The sequence below is a fragment of the Echinops telfairi genome, unplaced genomic scaffold (assembly GCF_000313985.2).
Source record: "Echinops telfairi isolate 266 unplaced genomic scaffold, ASM31398v2 ScPeMD7_9;HRSCAF=40, whole genome shotgun sequence".
Lineage (NCBI taxonomy): Eukaryota > Metazoa > Chordata > Mammalia > Afrosoricida > Tenrecidae > Echinops > Echinops telfairi.
This window is the reverse complement of record NW_022103906.1, coordinates 57,176,940-57,197,090: the sequence shown is the minus strand read 5'-3', so window position 1 is coordinate 57,197,090 and position 20,151 is coordinate 57,176,940. Positions and strand designations below refer to the sequence as shown.

The 20,151-nt window shown below is 41.6% G+C and overlaps 1 protein-coding gene across 3 annotated transcripts in view; it reads right to left on the bottom strand.

Annotated features, from left to right (window-relative positions):
* Positions 1–20,151, bottom strand: part of PDLIM3 (PDZ and LIM domain 3) — a 32,664-nt gene that overhangs the window by 3,524 nt on the left and 8,989 nt on the right. The window contains exons 2-6 of one of the 3 annotated variants that reach the window (XM_004696147.2): positions 15,528–15,679; positions 14,252–14,336; positions 8,014–8,081; positions 4,086–4,349; positions 2,344–2,474 (exon numbers count right to left, since the gene is read on the bottom strand). In XM_004696147.2, the coding sequence (XP_004696204.1) occupies positions 2,344–2,474; positions 4,086–4,349; positions 8,014–8,081; positions 14,252–14,336; positions 15,528–15,679 (700 nt within the window). Of the gene's footprint in view, positions 1–2,343; positions 2,475–4,085; positions 4,350–8,013; positions 8,082–8,456; positions 8,645–14,251; positions 14,337–15,527; positions 15,680–20,151 lie in introns of all 3 variants that reach the window. The other 2 variants (XM_004696149.2, XM_004696148.2) reach the window with 2 other exon arrangements.

The following is a 20,151-nucleotide window of genomic DNA, read 5'->3' as shown; positions in this document are numbered from 1 at the left end:
ACTGGCTGTGTGACTTGGACAGGTCCACTCTCTACCTCAGCTTCCCCATCTGTGAAATAGCTCAAACAGTGGCTCTTACGTCACCGAATCATTGTGAGGATGAAATGAGGTAATGCGTGCAAAGGCCTCCGCACAGTGTTGGGATGAGAGTGACTCAGTGCATGGTTGCTGTGAGGGCCCATGCAGCTGGTTCCACGCATGACAACCTTACAGATCACAGAATGACAAGCTGCCAAGTGTTATCTTTATGAGCATTGCTACGGTGGAGTACAACTGCGGCCCCTAATGCTCCCATTTGGCTAATTTTCAAAAGTAGGTCACTAGGCCTTCCTTCCTGCTCTGTCTCAGTCTGGGGGCTTTGCTGGCACCCGTCCACCCTGGCTGAACCTGCTGGCATGACATAGATGATTCTAGTATCACAGGCACCGGTAAAGCACCACGCATGACAAATAGACAGATGAATGGGGACAGGGTTCATTACATTGTGATTTTAAATGTGGATGATGATGTTACTCCAGAGTATTGAGAGAGGTGAGAACTTTTACCATATCAACTTTAAACTACATGGTGAGCAAATATCCAAGAAGCTGACCTTCAGGGAGAACAATGCAATAGCAGAATTGGAGGAAGGAGTGGGGGCAGGGTATGCAATTGGGAAGTTTGATAGGTTGTTTAAATGGTTAATACAAAAATGATGATTGAAATGTAAACTCCTCCCCAATTGACAATTTTAGAAAAGAACTAGAAGGCTCATTAACAACTTGCAAAATGCAGATGGTCCAACCATACTTGCTGAAAGTGAAGAGAACTTTATGCACTTAATGGTGAAGATAAAAAAATGCAGCCTTCAGGATTTATTGCACCTCAATATTAAAACAGAACAAAACAAAAAACAAACTTTCTGCCATCGAGTCAAATCTGACACATAGAGACTCCATAGGACAGGGTAGAACTGCTCCTGGGGGGTTTCTGAGACCGTAACACAATGGTTTTCAACCTGTGGGTTGCGACCCCTTTGGGAGTTGAACGACCCTTTCACAGGGGTCGCTCGATTCATAACAGTAGCAAAATTAGAGTTATGAAGTAGCGATGAAACTAATGTTATGGTTGAGAGGGTCACTACAACATGAGGAACTGTATGAAAGGGTTGCAGTATTAGGAAGGGTGGGAACCACTGCTGTAACTCTTTATGGAGTAGAAAGCCCCATCTTTCTCCCAAGGACTGACTGGTGGTTTCGAACTGCTGACTTTATGGTTAGCAGCCTAATGCTTAACCACTATGTCACCAGGGCTCCTTACACCTCAATGCAAAGAAAACAAAAATCCTCACAACTGGACCAATGAACAACATGTTGACAAATGGAGAAAAAAATGGAAATTGTCAAGGATTTCACTCTACTTAGTTCCAGTAATCAAAGCTCATTCAAGTAGCAGTCAAGAGATCAAATGACAAATCCAAAGGGCAAATTGGCACATTAGATGCACAAGACCTCCTGAAAGTGTTAAAGATAGAGGATGTCGCTTTGAGGAGGGCCCAAGGTGCCCTGACCCAAGCCATGGTGTTTTCAATCTCATATGTATGTGAAAGCTGGACAGTGAAACAGATGGAAGAGGAACTGATGCATTTGAGTTATGTGTTAATGAGGAGTATTGAATATACCCTGGATTGTGGGTGAGGGGTTGGGCTATTGGCTGCTAGGTCAATGCTTCAGAAGATGAGGCTAGTTGCCACTGTCAAGATGCACAGGGCTTGCTCTGAGATGGAATCAGCGGGGTTTGGGCTTGGCCAGAAGAACCAATAAATCTGTGTTGGAAAAAGGATAGCCAGAATGTTCTTTAGTCACAAGAACGGTGAGACTCCGTCTCACATGCTTGGACATGTCATCGGGAGTGATTAATCCCTGGAGGACCTTATACTTGGTGAGGGGAGGGTCAGCCTAAAGAAGACTCCCTCCCGATGAGATGCACTGACCCCCTGACTGCAGTCATGGCTCAAACATCTGGACAAGGGGGAGATGCCTTCCAGGCCCAGGCAGCACGGGGTCCCGCTGTACACAGGGTTGCCATGACTTGGAACTGACTCGGTGACACCTCATACCGACAACAATTCAACAGCTCTCATCTCCCATTCGTCAACTGAGCTCGCCTTTGATGGTTGTGGATGCAATTTGGGATCTTTTACCTCTGACTTCAGTGTGTGGCATCTTGGCAGCTCCTATCTTAAATCCCACACCGTCGAAACCCATGTGAGCAAGAGTTCAGTTGTTAGTGACTAAAAACCAGTTTAAACTTTCATTGTGTCCCCACCCCTACTCCTCTCAGCAGATGCTAATGGCTGCTCACCGGGGTCGTCGTTAACTAACTCCTGGAGCACTCGAAAGGAGCCTGACTGGCGAGGCTGTGCAGGCTCATCCCGATTGTCATGAAGCATCCGGTACACGTCAGACTGCGGTGGCACCGAGGCGACCGGCTCACTGAAACACAGGTTGGCGAGGAAGCATCGTCAGGTGCGCGAGATGCCAGAAGACATCAGTAAGCAGTGGCCATTTCGGCAACCTTGGCACAGCCTTAGGACTTCCAAGTTAACCTCCGTTACAGTTAGAAATACAGTGTGAGTATTTACGTGGGTTGGCTTCAAAAATGGCAGTGCATGATTAACTTGGGAGTCATATAAACTATTTCCCATTTGACAAACTAGTTTGGAGGGTGAATGGGAAAGTGATTGTTAGAAAATAATAAATCTAAAAACCAAGAACTGTGCCTGATGGACACGTGGTTACAGAAGTGAACAAAATTAGTTTCAGGAAAAAGAGCAAAATAAACACATTAGAAAGTATAAGAATGAGCCAAATTTACTTATTTTTTGTCACAAAATTTTCAATAAAATTCAGGTTCATTTTTGATACTAAACTAAAAATGTATAATTCAACTTTGATTTTAAGGTTTGTTTCGCTAATTACTAGAAATGATAAGTTATCGTTTTCTTGATAAATTGAAGAAAGTCAACCTGTCCATGGTTGAAAGCACATAATGTTTAAGTTTTCATATATAAGCCGGTTATGTTGATTACATCACATATTTAAAATATTATAAATATTATAGATAATTCATAATCATGAAGCAGCTTTACTTTAATATACTTTCTACAACTACATTCATACTGAACAGTACAAATATATCATAACACTACTCTTAGACCGTAAACATTTGAATGCTTTATGCCACTTAACAACAATATCTAGAAAAGGTGGTTTCTATGTGCATGTTTTCTAATTACTTATATACTGTTTGAAATGAATAATTTTATAGATCTAAAATTCTTTGAAAATTGCCTTGTGGTCTATTACATTAGTAGTTCCACGTGTGTATCCTAAGAGATAACTTTACCAGTTTACTGTTGCAGAGCACTCTTAGGCATTAATATGCTATAATTCAAAAAGACAATGATGCTCTAATAATGAAAAAGAGGCATAATAATTTTATCCTATGACAACTCTTTGCAACTAAAAATGTTTGATGGTAAAGTACCTCGAATAAAGATTCACCATAAAGAACAAATTTATCAAAGTAGAGGTTAATATAAATTAATTATCTATATTACTGCCGAGAAGTATTCACATATCAACCCTTAACCGTGGCAAACACTTTCAGTGAAAACACGATGACCTCTCCACCAAATGCCATCAAGAGAAGCGAATGGATGTTAGCTCTTAGAAGACATACCTGAGCTTCCCATCTCTTCCCAATTTTTGACCCCACAGAGGACAGATAATGTGTATACCAGTTTACAAATCGCTTTTGAGAGGTATTGTACTGGACATTTGTAAAGTACATTGTAGCTTTAAAAAACATATGCATTTAATCCTTAAATGATTTCACTTTATTACTATGACATAAACTTCTATGTAGTTAACTCTTTATGTCTCCTTTATTATCAGACATTTGCAAGAAATCATTAACTACTTTTTAAAGTTTTTCCACATAGCTTTCTTTCTATTAAGATGTTATGTTAAAAAACATCAGCAGACTTGACATTGCCCATGTGTTTAGTTAATATGCTGAAAGCACAAAAAGACTTATATTACCTCATCACGGGTGTTTCCCCTAGAGCTGTTGAAACCTGACCCTGAAGTGTTTCCATAATATTGTCATCTGAGTACAACTGCATAGGTGTGTTAAACTGAGCATGTACAATCTTCACACCGGGAAGGTCCATTTCCAAAGGAATGTTAGGGGCCAGCTTAGCAGCAACTTTCAAGTCACCTGGGCAAATAGTACTAAGAGTGCTGACAGATGAGGGGGTGCTACGTCCACTGCCACCATCAATACCGGAGGGGGTGCTGCATCCACTGTGTTAGTGACCACGTGACACAGAGGTGGCCCAAGGAGCCGGAAGATCCAGACACAAGAACAGAGAGAACAAGCACAGAGAGGTTCGAATGAATGGGAGACAAAAAAGTAAGAGGTGAACTACATCAGATGAAAGCAAAATGATTAATTCTGGCACGAATTTATTTTTAAAAGAGAAAATACTGGAAATTCACGATTGAAAATGAGTTTAACAAAATTAAATTATATGGGCAACTTTGCATTTTTTGGCCTTGCATATTCAGAGTTAAATGCAGAAAGAGTTGTACATAAAGTCAGTAGAAAAAGATGCAAATATTCTGTATTTAAAGAAAAGACAGGTCAAATAATTGGAAACATGACATCACAGGCAAAGGATGCTGGGAAAGTATATTGATTAGACACCCATTTCTGTAGTTGAATGTTTACAACTGAAATAGTAATGAATGGCCCTTTGTGAATTGCGACTAAATGTGAAGAAGATTCCGTCAAATATTTGAGCTCAACATTTCAAAAGAAGAGGTAGATTTCAGGAATCCAGCTGAACTTTTAATCATTTTTAAAAAGTTCCAGCTGAACTTTTAAAAACTTTTAATGACCTAATTGCAAATTTGTAGAGTATGTGGGAAAGATTACATATTAAGGCTATCATGTTAAATGTCTTATTGCCATGGTTTTTTCCCCTTGAATTCTGTGAAGAAGATACACTGTTACAAAATAGGCCAGTGGTTTAATTGGATGTGACCCCCACAGACTCTAGAACAGCCAATAAATGCTTGTCACCATGAAGTAGATGCTCAGCACGCAGATGCGGGATCTCTGACTCTTTAGAACACAAGGAAGGTAAGGATAAAGTTCCCGGTATGGGCGTAGTCATTTAACATAAGTATTTAGAAGCACACATTGATTGCCATACATATTTCTCACTTCCTTTAAAGGAGAAATTGAAGGGGAATCATTGAAACATCAGAGAGGCCAGTCATGCAAATTTAGAGACAACTAAGGGTGGTCTCATAGTCCATAAGAAACTGGACAGGAAGCCAACGGACATGCCAGCGATAATAGCTCATTGTTCTACATGCATATTAAGCGTGCCATGGGAGATGCATTCTAAGAGAAAACCGAATCTGCTAAGTAAATTAATTAGGCACAGTTCCTTAAGATAAAGCCAAAAGAGTCCTAGCATTGATGTCAGCATCTTCCATGCCTGCCAGTTAGTCTTGCTGCAAAGTCCCCAGCCTGGATCCCGAACAGAACAGATTTAAATGGCATGTCTCTCAGGTCTCAAGTGTGGCATTCACTATGCCCCCAGGGCAGCTACATTAAGAAGCCCTTTTAAGTGATAAACTTATGAATGATGTCTCATTACCGCCATGTTTCAATCAAAGTTTCAATAAAAAGGAAGAGATAGACTCCAGTCGTAAAAGCCAGGATCTCTCTGACTCTCCCTGAGGTTGTTATAAAATTAAGAATCGAGTGTTAGGTCTTGAGCAAATATACATGGTGCTGCTCAAACACATCCCTTTATTCTAGCCTCTGAAGTCTTAAGACTTGAATGGGTGAACTTACAGTCCTACTGGCAAAGGGAGTCCTTCCACGAAACTTCTTTTGGAAATGATATATGTGTGTGCATTTATTCAGTAGTAAAGTTACATCCTATTGTTAATGTAGTGTTATGTGGTGTCGGTGGGTCGGAGGGTTGAGAAGCTGTTGAATGTGGAGGCACAGGGAGAATACACAGGAAGCCACCCGGAGCAGAAAGAAAGGGTTGTGCAGACTTGGGAGTATGTCTTGTCTTTTTTTTTTTAATGCACCCCTCCCCAGAACACACACACACACCACCACCACCACCCTGGAGTATGTCTTGTCTTGAGGCAATCCTCTGGCCCTGACTAGCTTTTGAATGAGAGTGCCAATGAAAATCATATGTGAAATAATGTCTCTCTATATTGCAGGATCATAAACCCAAACATCCACAGGGGCTAGGAGGGTCCCACATATCTGAAAATGGGTCAGGAATAACGCCGTGAAGAGAAATGGGCATTTTGACAAGCTGGAGTATGCATACGCCACCTACAATTGTTAAGTTGTTGAGTACTACGAGAGTAACATAAAGCATACCTGAGACTTCTGTCTGACTTTGAATCAGGTCTTTCTGCTGAGGTGCAGTGCTTAAAGTGCTCAGCTGCGAACCGAAAAGATCAGTGATTTGAAGCCTCAGCAGAAACTCAACAGAAAGCTGGGCAGTCGGTTTCTGTAAATACGGCCTTGTAAACCGAAGGGGGCAGCTTTGCCCTTTCCCATGAGTGTAAATCAACTTGATGGTTGTGCGTCTGGTTTATTTATAAGGCTGCTATGAGTTGATGCAACAACAGTGGGTTTGGGTTTTGAAGGACACACGGTTTGGGGCATCTAACATAGACCATTAGTCAGTGCTCCCATGAGTTAGGAAGTTCTCAGTTGATAACAGACAAGTCGCCTGTTCGAACCCAATCCAGGGGTCAGTGGGAGGAAAGACTGTCGATCAGCCTCTTGTAGATATTGCATCCAACCAAGAACTCCTTAGGGGCGTTTCTACACTGTCACATCAATCAACTCATCAACATCCACCAGCAGTAACCAGGTGGGATCAATCCAGTCTCCCCACCCATGCCCTCCCTTGAGGCTGACTGATGGAGCTGCAGTCAGAGGAGTAGGTAGGCGCCCTGAAATCATTCTTTCCGGCTGTCAGTACAGGGCATGCATTTCTTCCCTCTTAGGTTGGGGTTCAATTCCTCGAGCACTTGACATGGATCATCTGGAGATGACTCATTTCTCCAATTGACGAAAATCAATTAAGAGCTTATTTACTATTATTCCAATCTGTATACCGCTCTCCTGGGTTGTATGAAAGGTTAACCTCGGTGACTATGAACCAAGGAGGTAGAATTTCAAGTTTCATCAAAGGCACCATGGAAGAAAGACCAGCTAATCCACTTCCCAAACCCACGGGCCACCCCATGGAGCACAGTCCTGCTGTGACACAGGCGGGCCATCACCGGCCCCACGGGACCTAATGGCAGTGGTTCCAAGAGTGTAACTAGGGGACCTCACTTCTTTCCTACTCTGTCTGTACACTGATTCCCCAGGGAGGTGGTGGAGGTGCAGCTCTGCCTCAAGAGGCCCTTCCTTGGCGATTTTCTTTTTCTCATAAGAGCTGGATTCTGTAAGAGCATCGAGAGGCAGGTGCTGAGGGGGGAGCATGGCAAGAACAGACAAGCTTCCACAGCGTCTGCACGCAGACGCCAGCTGCTCTCCTCCTTCTCTGGGCTGGTTCCTCTTTCCTTCCCCCTGGCCGGGCTTCCCTGAGCTGGTACAGAACACGTCTGTCTGCCTGTCTCGGAGGTCATCATGTTCTGGATGGGATCCCTGGAATGGCAGGGGCGTTCGTTATAAATACACACAGTGATTGCATCAAGCCCCACAGCTCCATAATCCTGTCAGTGTTTACTCCTGGACCTGACAGCTGTTCTTTCTGCAAAGCGAGCTTGTTTCTTCAGCTTCGGAAATAAGCTCCAGAATGAGCAAAGTCACTCCAAACACCTCACTGTTACTGTGCGTGGCGATTAGTAAGGATTCAATAGGAGAAGCATGCATTGCAAACTTCACAACGTCAGAGTTTGTGACCTGCTTCGGCCTGGGATTGTGAAAGGTTTGGGCCGAACATTGTGCTTGTGTTCAAAGTAGTTCACATCCTGTAAAAATAAAGAGTTCAAAAGGTTCCTCAGTGGGTGATGACTATGTTCATAGATAGACATTAAAGAGAAAACGAAACGAATGCTACTTTTATCGTGAGACTGAGTTTCCACCAAACCGCAACCTGGCCGAGAGGGGGATAGACGGAGAACAATTGTTTCTGTTTCACCCCCTCTCCACTCTCCACCTGCTCGCAAACTGGCTGATTTGGGTCCAGAACTTCGGAACCACACTCTGGATGCTTATCTTGGAAATGCACATCGGGTGAACGTCGTTGAAATGAAACAGCGAGAGCCGGGCTTTTGAACGCAAAGAAAGCATGTGATCATGGCTCCAGAACATCGTGGCTACGCACCGAGCGTCGAGTTACTTACGTTTGAGGTGAGCTAGGAATGAGACCCCGCAGTTGTCCATGAAGCGCATCTTGGATATTGCTAGTTGAATAGAGCCCAATGGGTGAGTTATAGGAAGCGCTCACTACCTGTCTTTTGTCGTCAATGTTTGCTGCTGCAACAAAAGGCTGAGCCCTTCTGTTGTGCGCGGCACCAATGGGTTTGAATTCCTGTACAATGGCAGACAAGACACACAGAGCCACAGAAAGCACAACAAAGCTGTTAATGAGCAAAACGGCCAGCATCGCTACTGGTAAGAAGGCATCTTTTGCTTCCTAGGGGATTCGCTGCTCTGAGGCGAAAGGAGGAGCAGGGTAGGAACAAACCTAGGATTTTCTGCTCCATGGACACGTGCCCCATTATCTACCCAAGGTTCCGGTGCAGAGGACGTGACCTTGCTTAGGCTATTTATTATAAGACAACCCAAACCTGGTTTCTCAGACCTGGCCCCTGTGGACTTCCAGGCCCATCCCTTTCAAGAAATTCTCAGTTGATACATGTTAATACTGATATTTTTGTGTCAGAAATGTGATTTTGGGGTGTGAAAAAAAAGGATATTTATGTTCTCAAGTAGAACTCATGTCTACTTCTTTTGTTCTATTAAAGTCTTCATGAAGTTGGCCCCATTGTAAGAAATGAGGAACTGGAAGGCTGGCCGGGAAAGGAGGAGCTTATCGGAAGAGCCCTACTGAATCGTTCTGAAAGCCCAGGTAGACGTTTTAATTTTTTCTTTGGTACCTGGGACAAAAACAAAAACACTTAACTTGGATTGAGTTATCACCCTCATCTCCAAAAAGGACTGATAAACATTCAGATCTCTTTCTTTAGGAAAGTAGGAATACTATTTCTATTAAACCTGCTTACTAATCTGATGGTTTCATTTATGTTTAAAGAACTCTGCATGTCTGCTCTGGTCCTAGGAAAACTAACCAGCGCGTCAGAGACTGCTAACACAATGCTTTCCTCAAGTGATTTTCATTTTATTGCTTGGGGAAAAGGACCCAACGTCAAAGTTCTAGACTTCTAGTCTGAAATGTGCCTGAATGATCTGAAATCCTGTAATTATTACAGTTCCCATTTTTATACAGACTTAGAATTGCTTGAGAAGCCATTCAATTTTCTTCTTCTAAGTAACAAGGAAACAAAACCAAATGCCAAAATACTCATGAGCCAATTCTCTTCTGAATCTTTCCATTTGGCAGCATTAATAAGAAATTTTTATAAAAATATTTTCCCTCATACATTCACATCAACTTCATTTACTTCTTAAATGTGCTCCGAATGCCTTACACAGATATCAAATAGACCAAACATTTAGAACAGTGGTTCTCAACCTTCCTAATGCCACGACCCTTTCATACAGTTCCTCATGTTGTGGTGACCCCCAACCATAACATTATTTTCATTGCTACTTCATAACTATAATTTTGCTACTGTTATGAGTTGGGCGACCCCTGTGAAAGGGTCGTTAGACACCCCCAAAGGGATAACGACACACAGAACCGCTGATTTAGAATGATTTGAAATATTGCCTGGAAAGAAATCATTTTGATTTAAAAAAAAAAAGAAGAAGAAGAAGAAAGACAAGATCTTATAATGTTCTTCTTGTCATTTTCCTTTTTGCCATTACAAACAAGGAAGTTGTGGGTGGTGCTTTTCTAGAGAAGAGACTATTTCCCTTCTAAAGCCTTCTAACCAGAGTAACCTCCCCACCCCCCCGCTCCCCCCAAAGATTCTTAAGCCAGTGAACACCAATGACTTGCTAAAAGGGGACCCAAGCGACAAACGCTTTCGTTTGGTTCCCTTGAGCAGGAACACACTTATTCTCTCCAGTAAGGCCTCTTGGAAAGTATGCTCTTTGGGAAGGAAAAATGGCTATGACCGGGAAGAATCGGGTACAGACTTCAGTGGTTCCCATTCCAGCTGCCCCAGATCTCATGGTGCCAGAAAGTGTGTGATGCTGTATAGATGAACCTGCGCCTCAACCTTTGACAACATCTGAACAGCTTCCTGCACTGGAAGGTCTGAGATGAATAAAATGTAGCCTGTGGTTCTATAGGGTGATTGAGTTGACTGAGATGTCATTGCTTCTATAACTATAATCTATAACATTATAGATTCTATAATCCATAACATTATAGATTCTATAGTCTATAACATTGATTCTGTAACATCAGAAGAAAGACAGGGCTTTCTACACCTGTAAACAGTTACAGTCTTGGAAACTCACAGGGGCGGCACTACCCTCTTCTATAGGGTTGCTATGGGTTGGCATAGACTCAATGGCAGAAAGTTTTGTTGTTGTTCTTTTAATGACTACATGGTTGTCATTATAAGATAGGAAAACTACTTTAAAAATGTGGCTTTAGAAAAATGCTGAGAACAAGAATAGAGTAAAATAATTTCAAAGAGTTACAATCTATTTCAGTTAATTTAATATTAACGTTGTACTGACTGTGGCTTAGGATGAAGCATTACAATGGCATAAAAAACAAACTAGACATTATTGTAATGACAGTGGTCATGGCATTGTTAGTTTTTTCCACGTGAAAGAGGACAGAAGGCTAAATTACATTATAACTTAGCTTTGATGGATTATAAATCCTCAGGCTAATTAAGAGAGTGAATATGACAGCACTGAATGTCTCAAATTCTGTGAAATCTAGCTTTCCCCCCTTTTTCTTTTTAAATAAAGTACATCCCACCTTAAAGATCTTGGTAGATAGACTTTAATTGACAAAAATTAGTTGACATAAAATGACTTCACTGGGAAAAAAAATCAGTGTTCTTATTGTTCCATGGCCTTAGAGTGAGCAGTCTCCATGGAGAGGGATGGCCTCCGCTAAGACCATGAACAGTTCCGATAGTAGCGCTCTAATTGGCTCTAGGTCTTTTTCCTTGCCATTTTCAGCGTTGGCTGATAGACTGACTGCAAAGGCAAAAATGTGCAACTTGTTAAAAAACAAAACAAAGCTAAATGTATATTTTCCCCTCAGATCATAAAATAGAAATATTTTAAATACACGCCTTAAACATTGATAATTAGGCTTTGCAAAGCATTAGTTTATGGGCTGTTACAGCCACTCCCCAAAGCACATGGAAGTGTATACACCAAAGGCAAATAGGAAATGGAAGTATGGCACAGCAAGTCAACATTCTATCCAAAGCGTACATCATTGTTGCGGGCCAAATGTAATCAAAGGACAAAACCACTTAGAAGTCTGCTGTTGCAGTTTAACTCCTTCTTTTTTTATTTCCCTGGAAAGTCATGAGCTACATTAAATACCAGTAAACAGTTTATTTAGCCGTCAATATAGTCCAGCTCTTGTGCTCACCCAACTCGGACAAATCCATATAAAGTATTCTTTCAGGAATTCATTAAACACATAATCATTCCAATAAGTTAATGCATTTAAAAATAGACTGTTTTAACCTTAGGAGCTTAGATGAGAGAATCGTATTTTTAGTTTGGGTGAACCAAATGTGATCGCTCTGAGAGTAAAGGCTAAATAACTCGACAAGACTGTGGACTTCAGGGGAAATGCAGCTTCTGTGACCACCCTCCTCCCATTCCTGAACTTGACCTCTGTGGTGATAGCACTCAAAGAGAATTTGCCTTGTAACTCCCTGCTTGGGGAAGTGGTCCACAGATGAAAAACTCAACTCAAAGACTGAGGCCATTGCTAGATCAAAGAGAAACAGCATTTTCTCATTGATTCCTACATGTCTACAGGTAAAAGAAAGGGGGGCGGGGTATGGCAGGGGAGCGAGGGAAGTAAAAGAAACCAAGCAATCAAATATTTGCTTGGGTCACACTGAGCAGACGCACCCCATCAAACAACAAGGAAGCCACCCTCAAGAGCAGTGTGTCGTCCATGGTCTGTTTCCAGTGTTTTCCGTGTCACACTGGGGAGCAGCCTGGGGAGATGAAAATGCTGAAAGCTTGTTCTGTGTAGGCTGCCTTCCAGTTACCAAAGCAGTGCAGATAAAAGCTATTTTTGTAATGAAAATATAAACAACTTAAACTCACAGTCCATTTGTGCATGGAAGTTCTTCGCTTGACCAAATCTTCTATAGCAAGATTGCTTTGTATGGGACGGAGACAGTTGTTTGGAAAAGAAGCATTTTGTGCTTCTGAAAAGCATCTTTTCCAGTATGATGATAGCTACACCATACCTCTGTGTCCTTTGGGGACATTACACAAAGATGAGGACAGAACGTTTGGTCTGGGCTTTCATCATTGGGCTAAAGAATCCGGGTGACATATGGATTAGGAGTTGAGCTGCTAACCAGCTCTGGTCCACCAATGGCTCACTGGGTGGAAGGTGAGCCTTTTGGCTCCCATAAAGATGGATAGCCTTGGGAACCCAAGGAGGTAGTCTTACTCTGCCCTATCTCAGGTCACCGGACATTGGAATCAGCTCAGTAGCAGTGAGTTTGACCACTGAGCTGAGGAATTCTATGCTTCCAATGGAGGAAAGAGTTTGCCCATTGCTGCTAACTGTGAGGCGGGTGATTCCACTCATTAGGGCTGTTGTCCTGCACGTCCAGGCGGTTCCCTGCAGAAGAGTTAGCCACTGAAAACCCCCTGCAGCCCAGTGGGCTCTGAACACAAAGGATCAAGTTCCTTCCTATCTTATTTTATTTCAGTCTTAGAGAAGCCCTATGAGATACACACATTTATGTTACTTTACATGTGGGTCAGGAGCCCTGATGGCACAGTTGTTAAGGGCTCAGCTGTTAACTGAAAGGTTTGAGGTTCAAACCTACCAGCCCCTCTGTGGGAAAAAGACGTGGCAGGCTGCTTCTGCAGAGCTTTGCCTTTGACAGCAAGCTTTTCTTTATCAAAACTTTTGCCAGAGAAGAAAATGGAGAAGGTGAGTGTAAAATTTGAAGGACAAATCCAGGAAAATCAAAGCTTATATGATAAACGTGTTTTCAGTTTAGTTTTGTGAAATAAAAATATGTAGGCAATCTATAGTTTGGAAATATCTAATATGTTTAGCACAAATTGTTTAAAAAGAATATTAGATCTCTTTTTTTTTCAGATAAACCTGGGGGGTTTCTATGTACAGATTCTGAAACTCTTTCTTAATTTGTGCACCGCAGGTGAAGATTGATTTCATTTTGGTCTCGAAGCTTTTGAAAGCAGACGTATTTTGATAAACATCGGATTATTAGATTCATTTTGTTCATTACATAGAGTTGCCTGGAGGGAAACCCTTCAACGGCCGGGGCAGAATGCCATCATGGTAACACAACACAAAACTCATCCCACAGAGCAGGTTGTAGGATGCCAGAAATGAGAAGCAAAAGTTATAAAGTGAAATCTAGATTAAAAACCTCGAGGGACTAGAGTTCACAATAATTTTTTGATGAAAGACACCTGTTTCAAATGGGTGATTGTACTTTTGTTTTGCCTTGAAACATACACCTCACAGTCATCTGGCAGGAAGCCATAATAAAAAATGAAAAATACAGTGACTATCTGTAGATACAGCTAGGTTCTTCCGGATGAGAACGTATTTGTCTGTGAACAAGATGTTTGCCTCAGCATGCTCCCTCTCTCTTCTTCCTGCCAGTCTGCCTCACCCTCTCTCTTGCATGAGAAACCATGAGTATTTGACAGTAACCTCAGCAAGGAAAGGCAGGTAATGACCTCCACATCAGGAGCTTGCTCCAATTTGTATATTGGCCACTTTTTTCCTCTTGGGAGCCCCCACCAGGAGCTTTCACTGGAAATATAATGTGGGTATCATGAACTCTAAGATGCATACCTGGGGCTCTGCCTCTAAGTTGACTTTGAAAGGATGTGCTTTCCCGTCTTCGGAGACCTGTGGTGACCACAAGCGAGCTTCTGCCCTGTGAACGAAAGAACTTTCTTAAGCTCCGAATTCAATGCTGCGGCTAGTTCTACTGCACTCGATTTTCCTCCTCCGGGTGGCCTTCAATAATTTAAGCGAAAGCAATTTCTTATTTTGCACATTGTTCTGTATTTTCTTATTCAATTCACCTTACAGTCTTAATTTCCCCTCATGGGTCAAAATTGCACAGAGGACCTTGTGATATTCTGGAGAGAGTAGGTCTCTATTGTACATGGGAAACACAGAGGAAGGGGGACACTATGCAGGGTCGTCCTGTGGAGTTAACCACAAGGCAAACTCCCTAGGTCTTTTTTACTTCCCCCTTATTCTACCCAGGTCAGCTGGGAGGTAAGAATGATATGCCAGATGGTCTTGTTACTGCCATCGAGGAAATCTGCTCCATCCATTCCTTCCCCTGCATCAGTTCGGGACCCTGTGGTGTCTAAGGGACCAGGTGCTTTGGAGAGAACACAAGTTAAGCATGGACAGGGTCAGGGTCCGTTTCACCCATGAAATATCGGATTGGCTGGCTGATGCGCCTTCTGCACCACTGTAGGGGGACTTGGGATCAATGTGAATACAATACCAACATGATAGGCAGTTATTAAAGCAAATGATTAGTTTTTATGATTCCATTTCAGATCAAATCGCTCAGGAAAAGGATGTCTTTTCTAATATTATTTTTGGCTTGGAATATCTCAGTAGCTCCTAAGATTCTTCTAGGCTGAGTTCTGTACAAAACAGTCTATGGCAGATAGGATATTAGAAGTCACATTTTAGGAGAATTTCTAAATTCTCTTCGATTCTTTACTACATATACAACATGAGGGGAGCTTCTCAAAGTTCATTAGAAAATAGGATGAAAAGACAATGAAACATTTCCACCAACTTTTGGAAGCCCTTCTATTTCATAGCCAATGAAATAGGTTAGTACAGAAAAAAATAATGTCTTTCAGAACTTTTTTTTTATCGTATTGATTTTCAAGAGTTTCAGATAATTTCTCTACAACTACTAGACTGACTTCAAGAAGGCTCAGACCAAGTGACTGGCATATAAAACAAAGTCAGTAAAATTTCTAGGTCTTGTGATAGCTCGTCCAACACACTGGGAGGATGAAACTATTTATAGTTTTGGTTCAAGTTCTCCTACAAAACAGATCCACTTCTCACACCATCAGTTAGGGAGCACCTGTCAATTCTGAGGCACAGCTGGTGAGCTGCTGCTTTAATCCTGTCCTGTGCATCACCGTGAGTCATGGACTCCGTATCAAAGCCGTCAATGGCCAGGATGACATCTCCCGGGCACAGGTTGGCAGCTGCCGCCTTGCTTCCTGGGGTCACCTGGAAGAAAACAGGGCATCGCTTAAGAACCAACACGTTTCAATAGCTAATTTCATGCCCGCCATTGAATTTCAGCTTACGGTATAAGGTTTTTAATGTTTTACTGGGCTGGAATCTTATATCTTAAAATGTAGCATTTCTCTCTGTGTAGATCATGTGTGTTTGCCTTGGTTTCCCCATCATATTGAATGATTCTGTCTATTGCCACCTGGATTTGTTCTTTGAGAGCATCTCTATTGTTTAGTTTTAGTTTTAGTTTTTTTTTTTTAATTTTGGGGGGTAACTCAATGCTTAAATCATATTTTATTTCCTTATACTGAAATGATTTCTTCATTTGTTTGTTTAATTTAGGAACAGAGCTTTATAATTTAAAGATTGAATTGAATCTGCCCTAACATTCTTAGAAAACTTCATCTTTATTTCCATGGGATGTAGAAAACTGGAAAAAGCACCACTTTTGCATGAACAAGAAGAAGCCAGATAACCAACTTGGTTATTATTCCTTTTCTCTTGAGCTCTCCAGAGAGCACAGGGCAACCAGTTAACGTGAGACCTAGGGAATTTTAGGTGCCTCCACCAAGACCTGACCACAGCCTCACTCACCTGTCGGACCAGATGACGCCACCATACTCACTGTGAAGAAGACTCCACTTAAACTTATTGATCACTTTCTGCAGACCACATGCACATTAGCATGCGAGTATAAAACCCCTGGGAATCATAGCTACAAGGGAAATTGCATTCACTTGTAGTCTCTTTGCCATGACTGAAGAACAGATGGAACAAATAGAAAACAACTAGTAACATGACAGAATTTCATAAAAATCACACCAATAATTGCATTCAATATAAACGGTCTAAGCATACCAGTGAGAAAACAGATATTATTAAGCTAAGTAAAAGGACAAAACCCAATTATATACAGGCTATAAAAACCTCATCTTTTTTTTTTAATGGGTGGGTGGGGGGATGATAGGCATATCTAACAATATAGAAAAAAGATGGTTGTTGAATTGAAAATAGGAATTTGTAGTTATTACAATGTTGAGTATTCAGTTACAAGCAATGTTTCTTTTCACTACTCTGTTGTTCTTGTAAGCTGTTGAGCTGATTTAGACTCGTAGGCAACCCATTAGACAGCCTCGAATGGCCCCATAGGGTTTTTCCTTGGCTCTGATTTTTATGGGCTCACCAGGTCTTTTCTCCCACGGAGCTTATTTCCGAACTTTCTGGGTAAATTCCAATTACTTATCTAATAGGTTGTTCTGGTCCTGTCTACATCTCTAAAATCATTTTAAACTACTTTTACTATCTCTCATTTACGGGCTCTGACCATTATAATTTCCTCTGAGTTCTTCACTTAGGGCAACCTTATCCCTCGTGGAGCTGTATAGACACTGTTGTTAAAAATAATTTTTCTTGACCTCCACTTTTTGCTCGTTGTTTCTCTCCATGCTTTACCTGGTTGCCCCTTCTTATCCTCCGGCGTCAAATGTAATGTCCTCAAGAGTCTTCCCTGACCATCAGAACCAGCTTCTCCAGCCCCCACCCCAGCATTCTCCCCCATTGTAGCTTAGCTTCCTTTATGCAGTTTACCACAATGTATCCTTTCATGTTTGTTCGTTCACTTGAATATTGTCTGCCTCCTCAACGAGACCCAAGGGCTGATGTAATAGTTCGCTTATTTGTCATGTGTCAAGTGTGTACAGCAGTATTGGGAGTCAATGACTACCTGATTAAAAAGAATGAAAAGACAAATTAAACCAGAGTGTATAAAACAAAAAAAGTGAGTTGATACATACCAAAAGATGATGGATATTAATACAAACCTATTTGTGTGTGTGTGTGTGTGTTTGGAATTTCCCACTATTTAGGGTAGAATCATACACTGGATGATTCTACTCCAAACTGTTTCAGCATAAACTAGATTTTTCATCATGTTGTACTTGAGGATCCTTCATTAATTCATTTTCCCCTCTCTTTGTTTACTTGAAGTATCTATTTTACTTAACTGTGTAGCTCTCTAAGCGATAGTCAAGTTTCATTTAAATAAATGTAATTGCTAAAATAATAAATTGCCGTGTCTTATATCTTCAGCTTCATCACTGACCTACTTAATTATACTCACTTTATTTACTTATATCATCTCACTGTAATGATCATGATCATTTTTTTCCAGTAGGGACAGTAGTTAGAAGCTGGTGAACACAATTGAGAGTTACATTTAAGCCTTTAGGAAACGTTTCACAGCATTTTCAATTCGAAATATTCTATCAGACCCAGAACTGTTCAAAAAGCAAATGTTTCCATCCCAAATGTAACATATATGGAATAATCTTAACCTAATAATTTTCTCTAGTTGGAGTTTGTCAAAGGCACTATGGTAGTGTAGTCAGTTAAGCATTGGGCAGCTAACGAAACTGTCTATAATTTGAACCCACCTACCAAGGATTACAGCCTTCAATAGGGATTCTCACTCAATGTAAAGATGACAAAAACCTTTCAGTTTCACAGCTGAACCAATAGGTAACACTGTGAAAAATGGAGAAAATGTTGCAACTGTCAAGGATTTTGTCTTAGATTCACAATCAATGCTCATGGAAACAGCAGCCAGGAGCTAAAAAAAAAAGTGCTGTATTAGGTAAATCTGTGACACAAGACCTCTTTAGAGTACTGAGGAGCAAGGATGTTGCTTTGAGGACTAAGGTGTGCCTGACCCAAACTATGGTATTTTCAAAAGCCTCATATGCATGTGAAAGTTGGACATCGAATAAGGAAGACCGTAGAAGAACAGATGCATTTGAATTGTGGTGCTGGAGAAGACTATTGAAAGGACGAACCCATTAGTTTTGGAAGAAATATGGGCAGAGTGCTCCTTTGAGGCAAGGATGGCAAAGCTTCATCTTATGTACTTTGGACATATTGTCAGGAGAGACCGGTCCTTGGAGAAGGACATGATACTTGATACAGTGGAGGGACAGTGAAAAAGAGGTAGACCCTCAATGAGATGGACTGACACAGTGGCTGCAACAATGGGCTTGTAAGGATGGCTCAGAGCCATGCAGTGTTTTGCTCTGTTGTGCATAGGGTCACTCTGAATCGGAACTGACTTGATGGTACCTAACAACAACAATAACAACAACACTACTCCATGAGAGAGACAAGATGTTCCACACAGCCCCGGCAAGCCCCGGGGGCAGCTCTACTATGGGCCATAGGGTGACTATGAGTCAGAACTGACGCCAACAGCAGTGGTTTGTTTTAGTTTTATAGTTTGTCACAATTAGTGCTTTCTATTTTTAAATTTCCAAGACTAGCACAAGAGTCCTGGTGGCACGGTTGGGTAATCATTGCAGTGCTAACCACAAGCTCAGAGTTCAGAACCACCAGCTGCTTTGTGTGAAAGAAGACGAGGCTGTCTGTTCCCCTAGAGATTTAAAGCCTCAGAAACCCTATCTAGGATCACTATGAATAGGAATTGACTTGATGGCAGTAGGTTTGGGGTTGTTGGTGAGATCAGATGCTTTTCTTAGTGTTCACACATGAGACAGCATGGCTCAATGTGCTAGCTTTTAAAGCATCCGTTAGCTTTTCTAATATACTGACACAGATTTTTTAGTGTGGGGTGGATGATCTGGAGGGAAGGAGTAATGTGTTTAAGTGCCTAAACACATTTCTAACAGAAACAGGTATTCTTCACTTAGTTACGGAACATCCCTAAATTCTATTAACTCCAATATTAAAAGTAACAACACTATCTTCTTATATTTATGCAAAACTGTACATTTACAAGACTCTCCCCATACTGGTGACCACCATACAACATTCTCAAAGGCAGGTGAACAAGGAAGACTGCCCTGGTTTTCAGACCAGGAGAGGTCTCGAAGCAACTGATGGTTTTTTTCCAAATTGGGAACCGTTGTTTCAGTGGGCAATGAGGGAAGGTGCCAATGAGATGGCCAGGTCCGATCTCTGACTCTGTGTTCAACCTGCCAGTTGCTGTCCTGGGACATTCAAAAAAGGAAGTTGACGTGAAAGGAAAATGGGTATAGAGAGAGGAAAATTAGGGAGAGGACTCCTGATTCCTCCTCTTTTTCCTAGTTTACCTAGTTTACTTAGCCTAGTCATCAGAACTTTACTGCTAAGTTGGTCCAATAATTTAAATTCTGTTTAATCACAAAAATATATTATTTCTCCATTAATAGATTGCAACAGGTATGTAATCTCCTGTCAATTTGAGCAAAGGGGTGGAGTCTAGCCTGTCAATCAGGTCATAGCCCATGAGGCCTCTGTGTGGGCAGGGCCTTCTCCTGAGGATTCTGGGAACTCCTGTCTTCCTCCTGGGAGGTGGGACACACACACTCCCTGTGAGACATTTCTGTTGATAAGTCACATGGAGCCAGGCTGATGGAGCCAGAGCCCTGGATCTGGAGGAACCACATGGAGACCCATGCCAGTGCTAAGATGCTTCC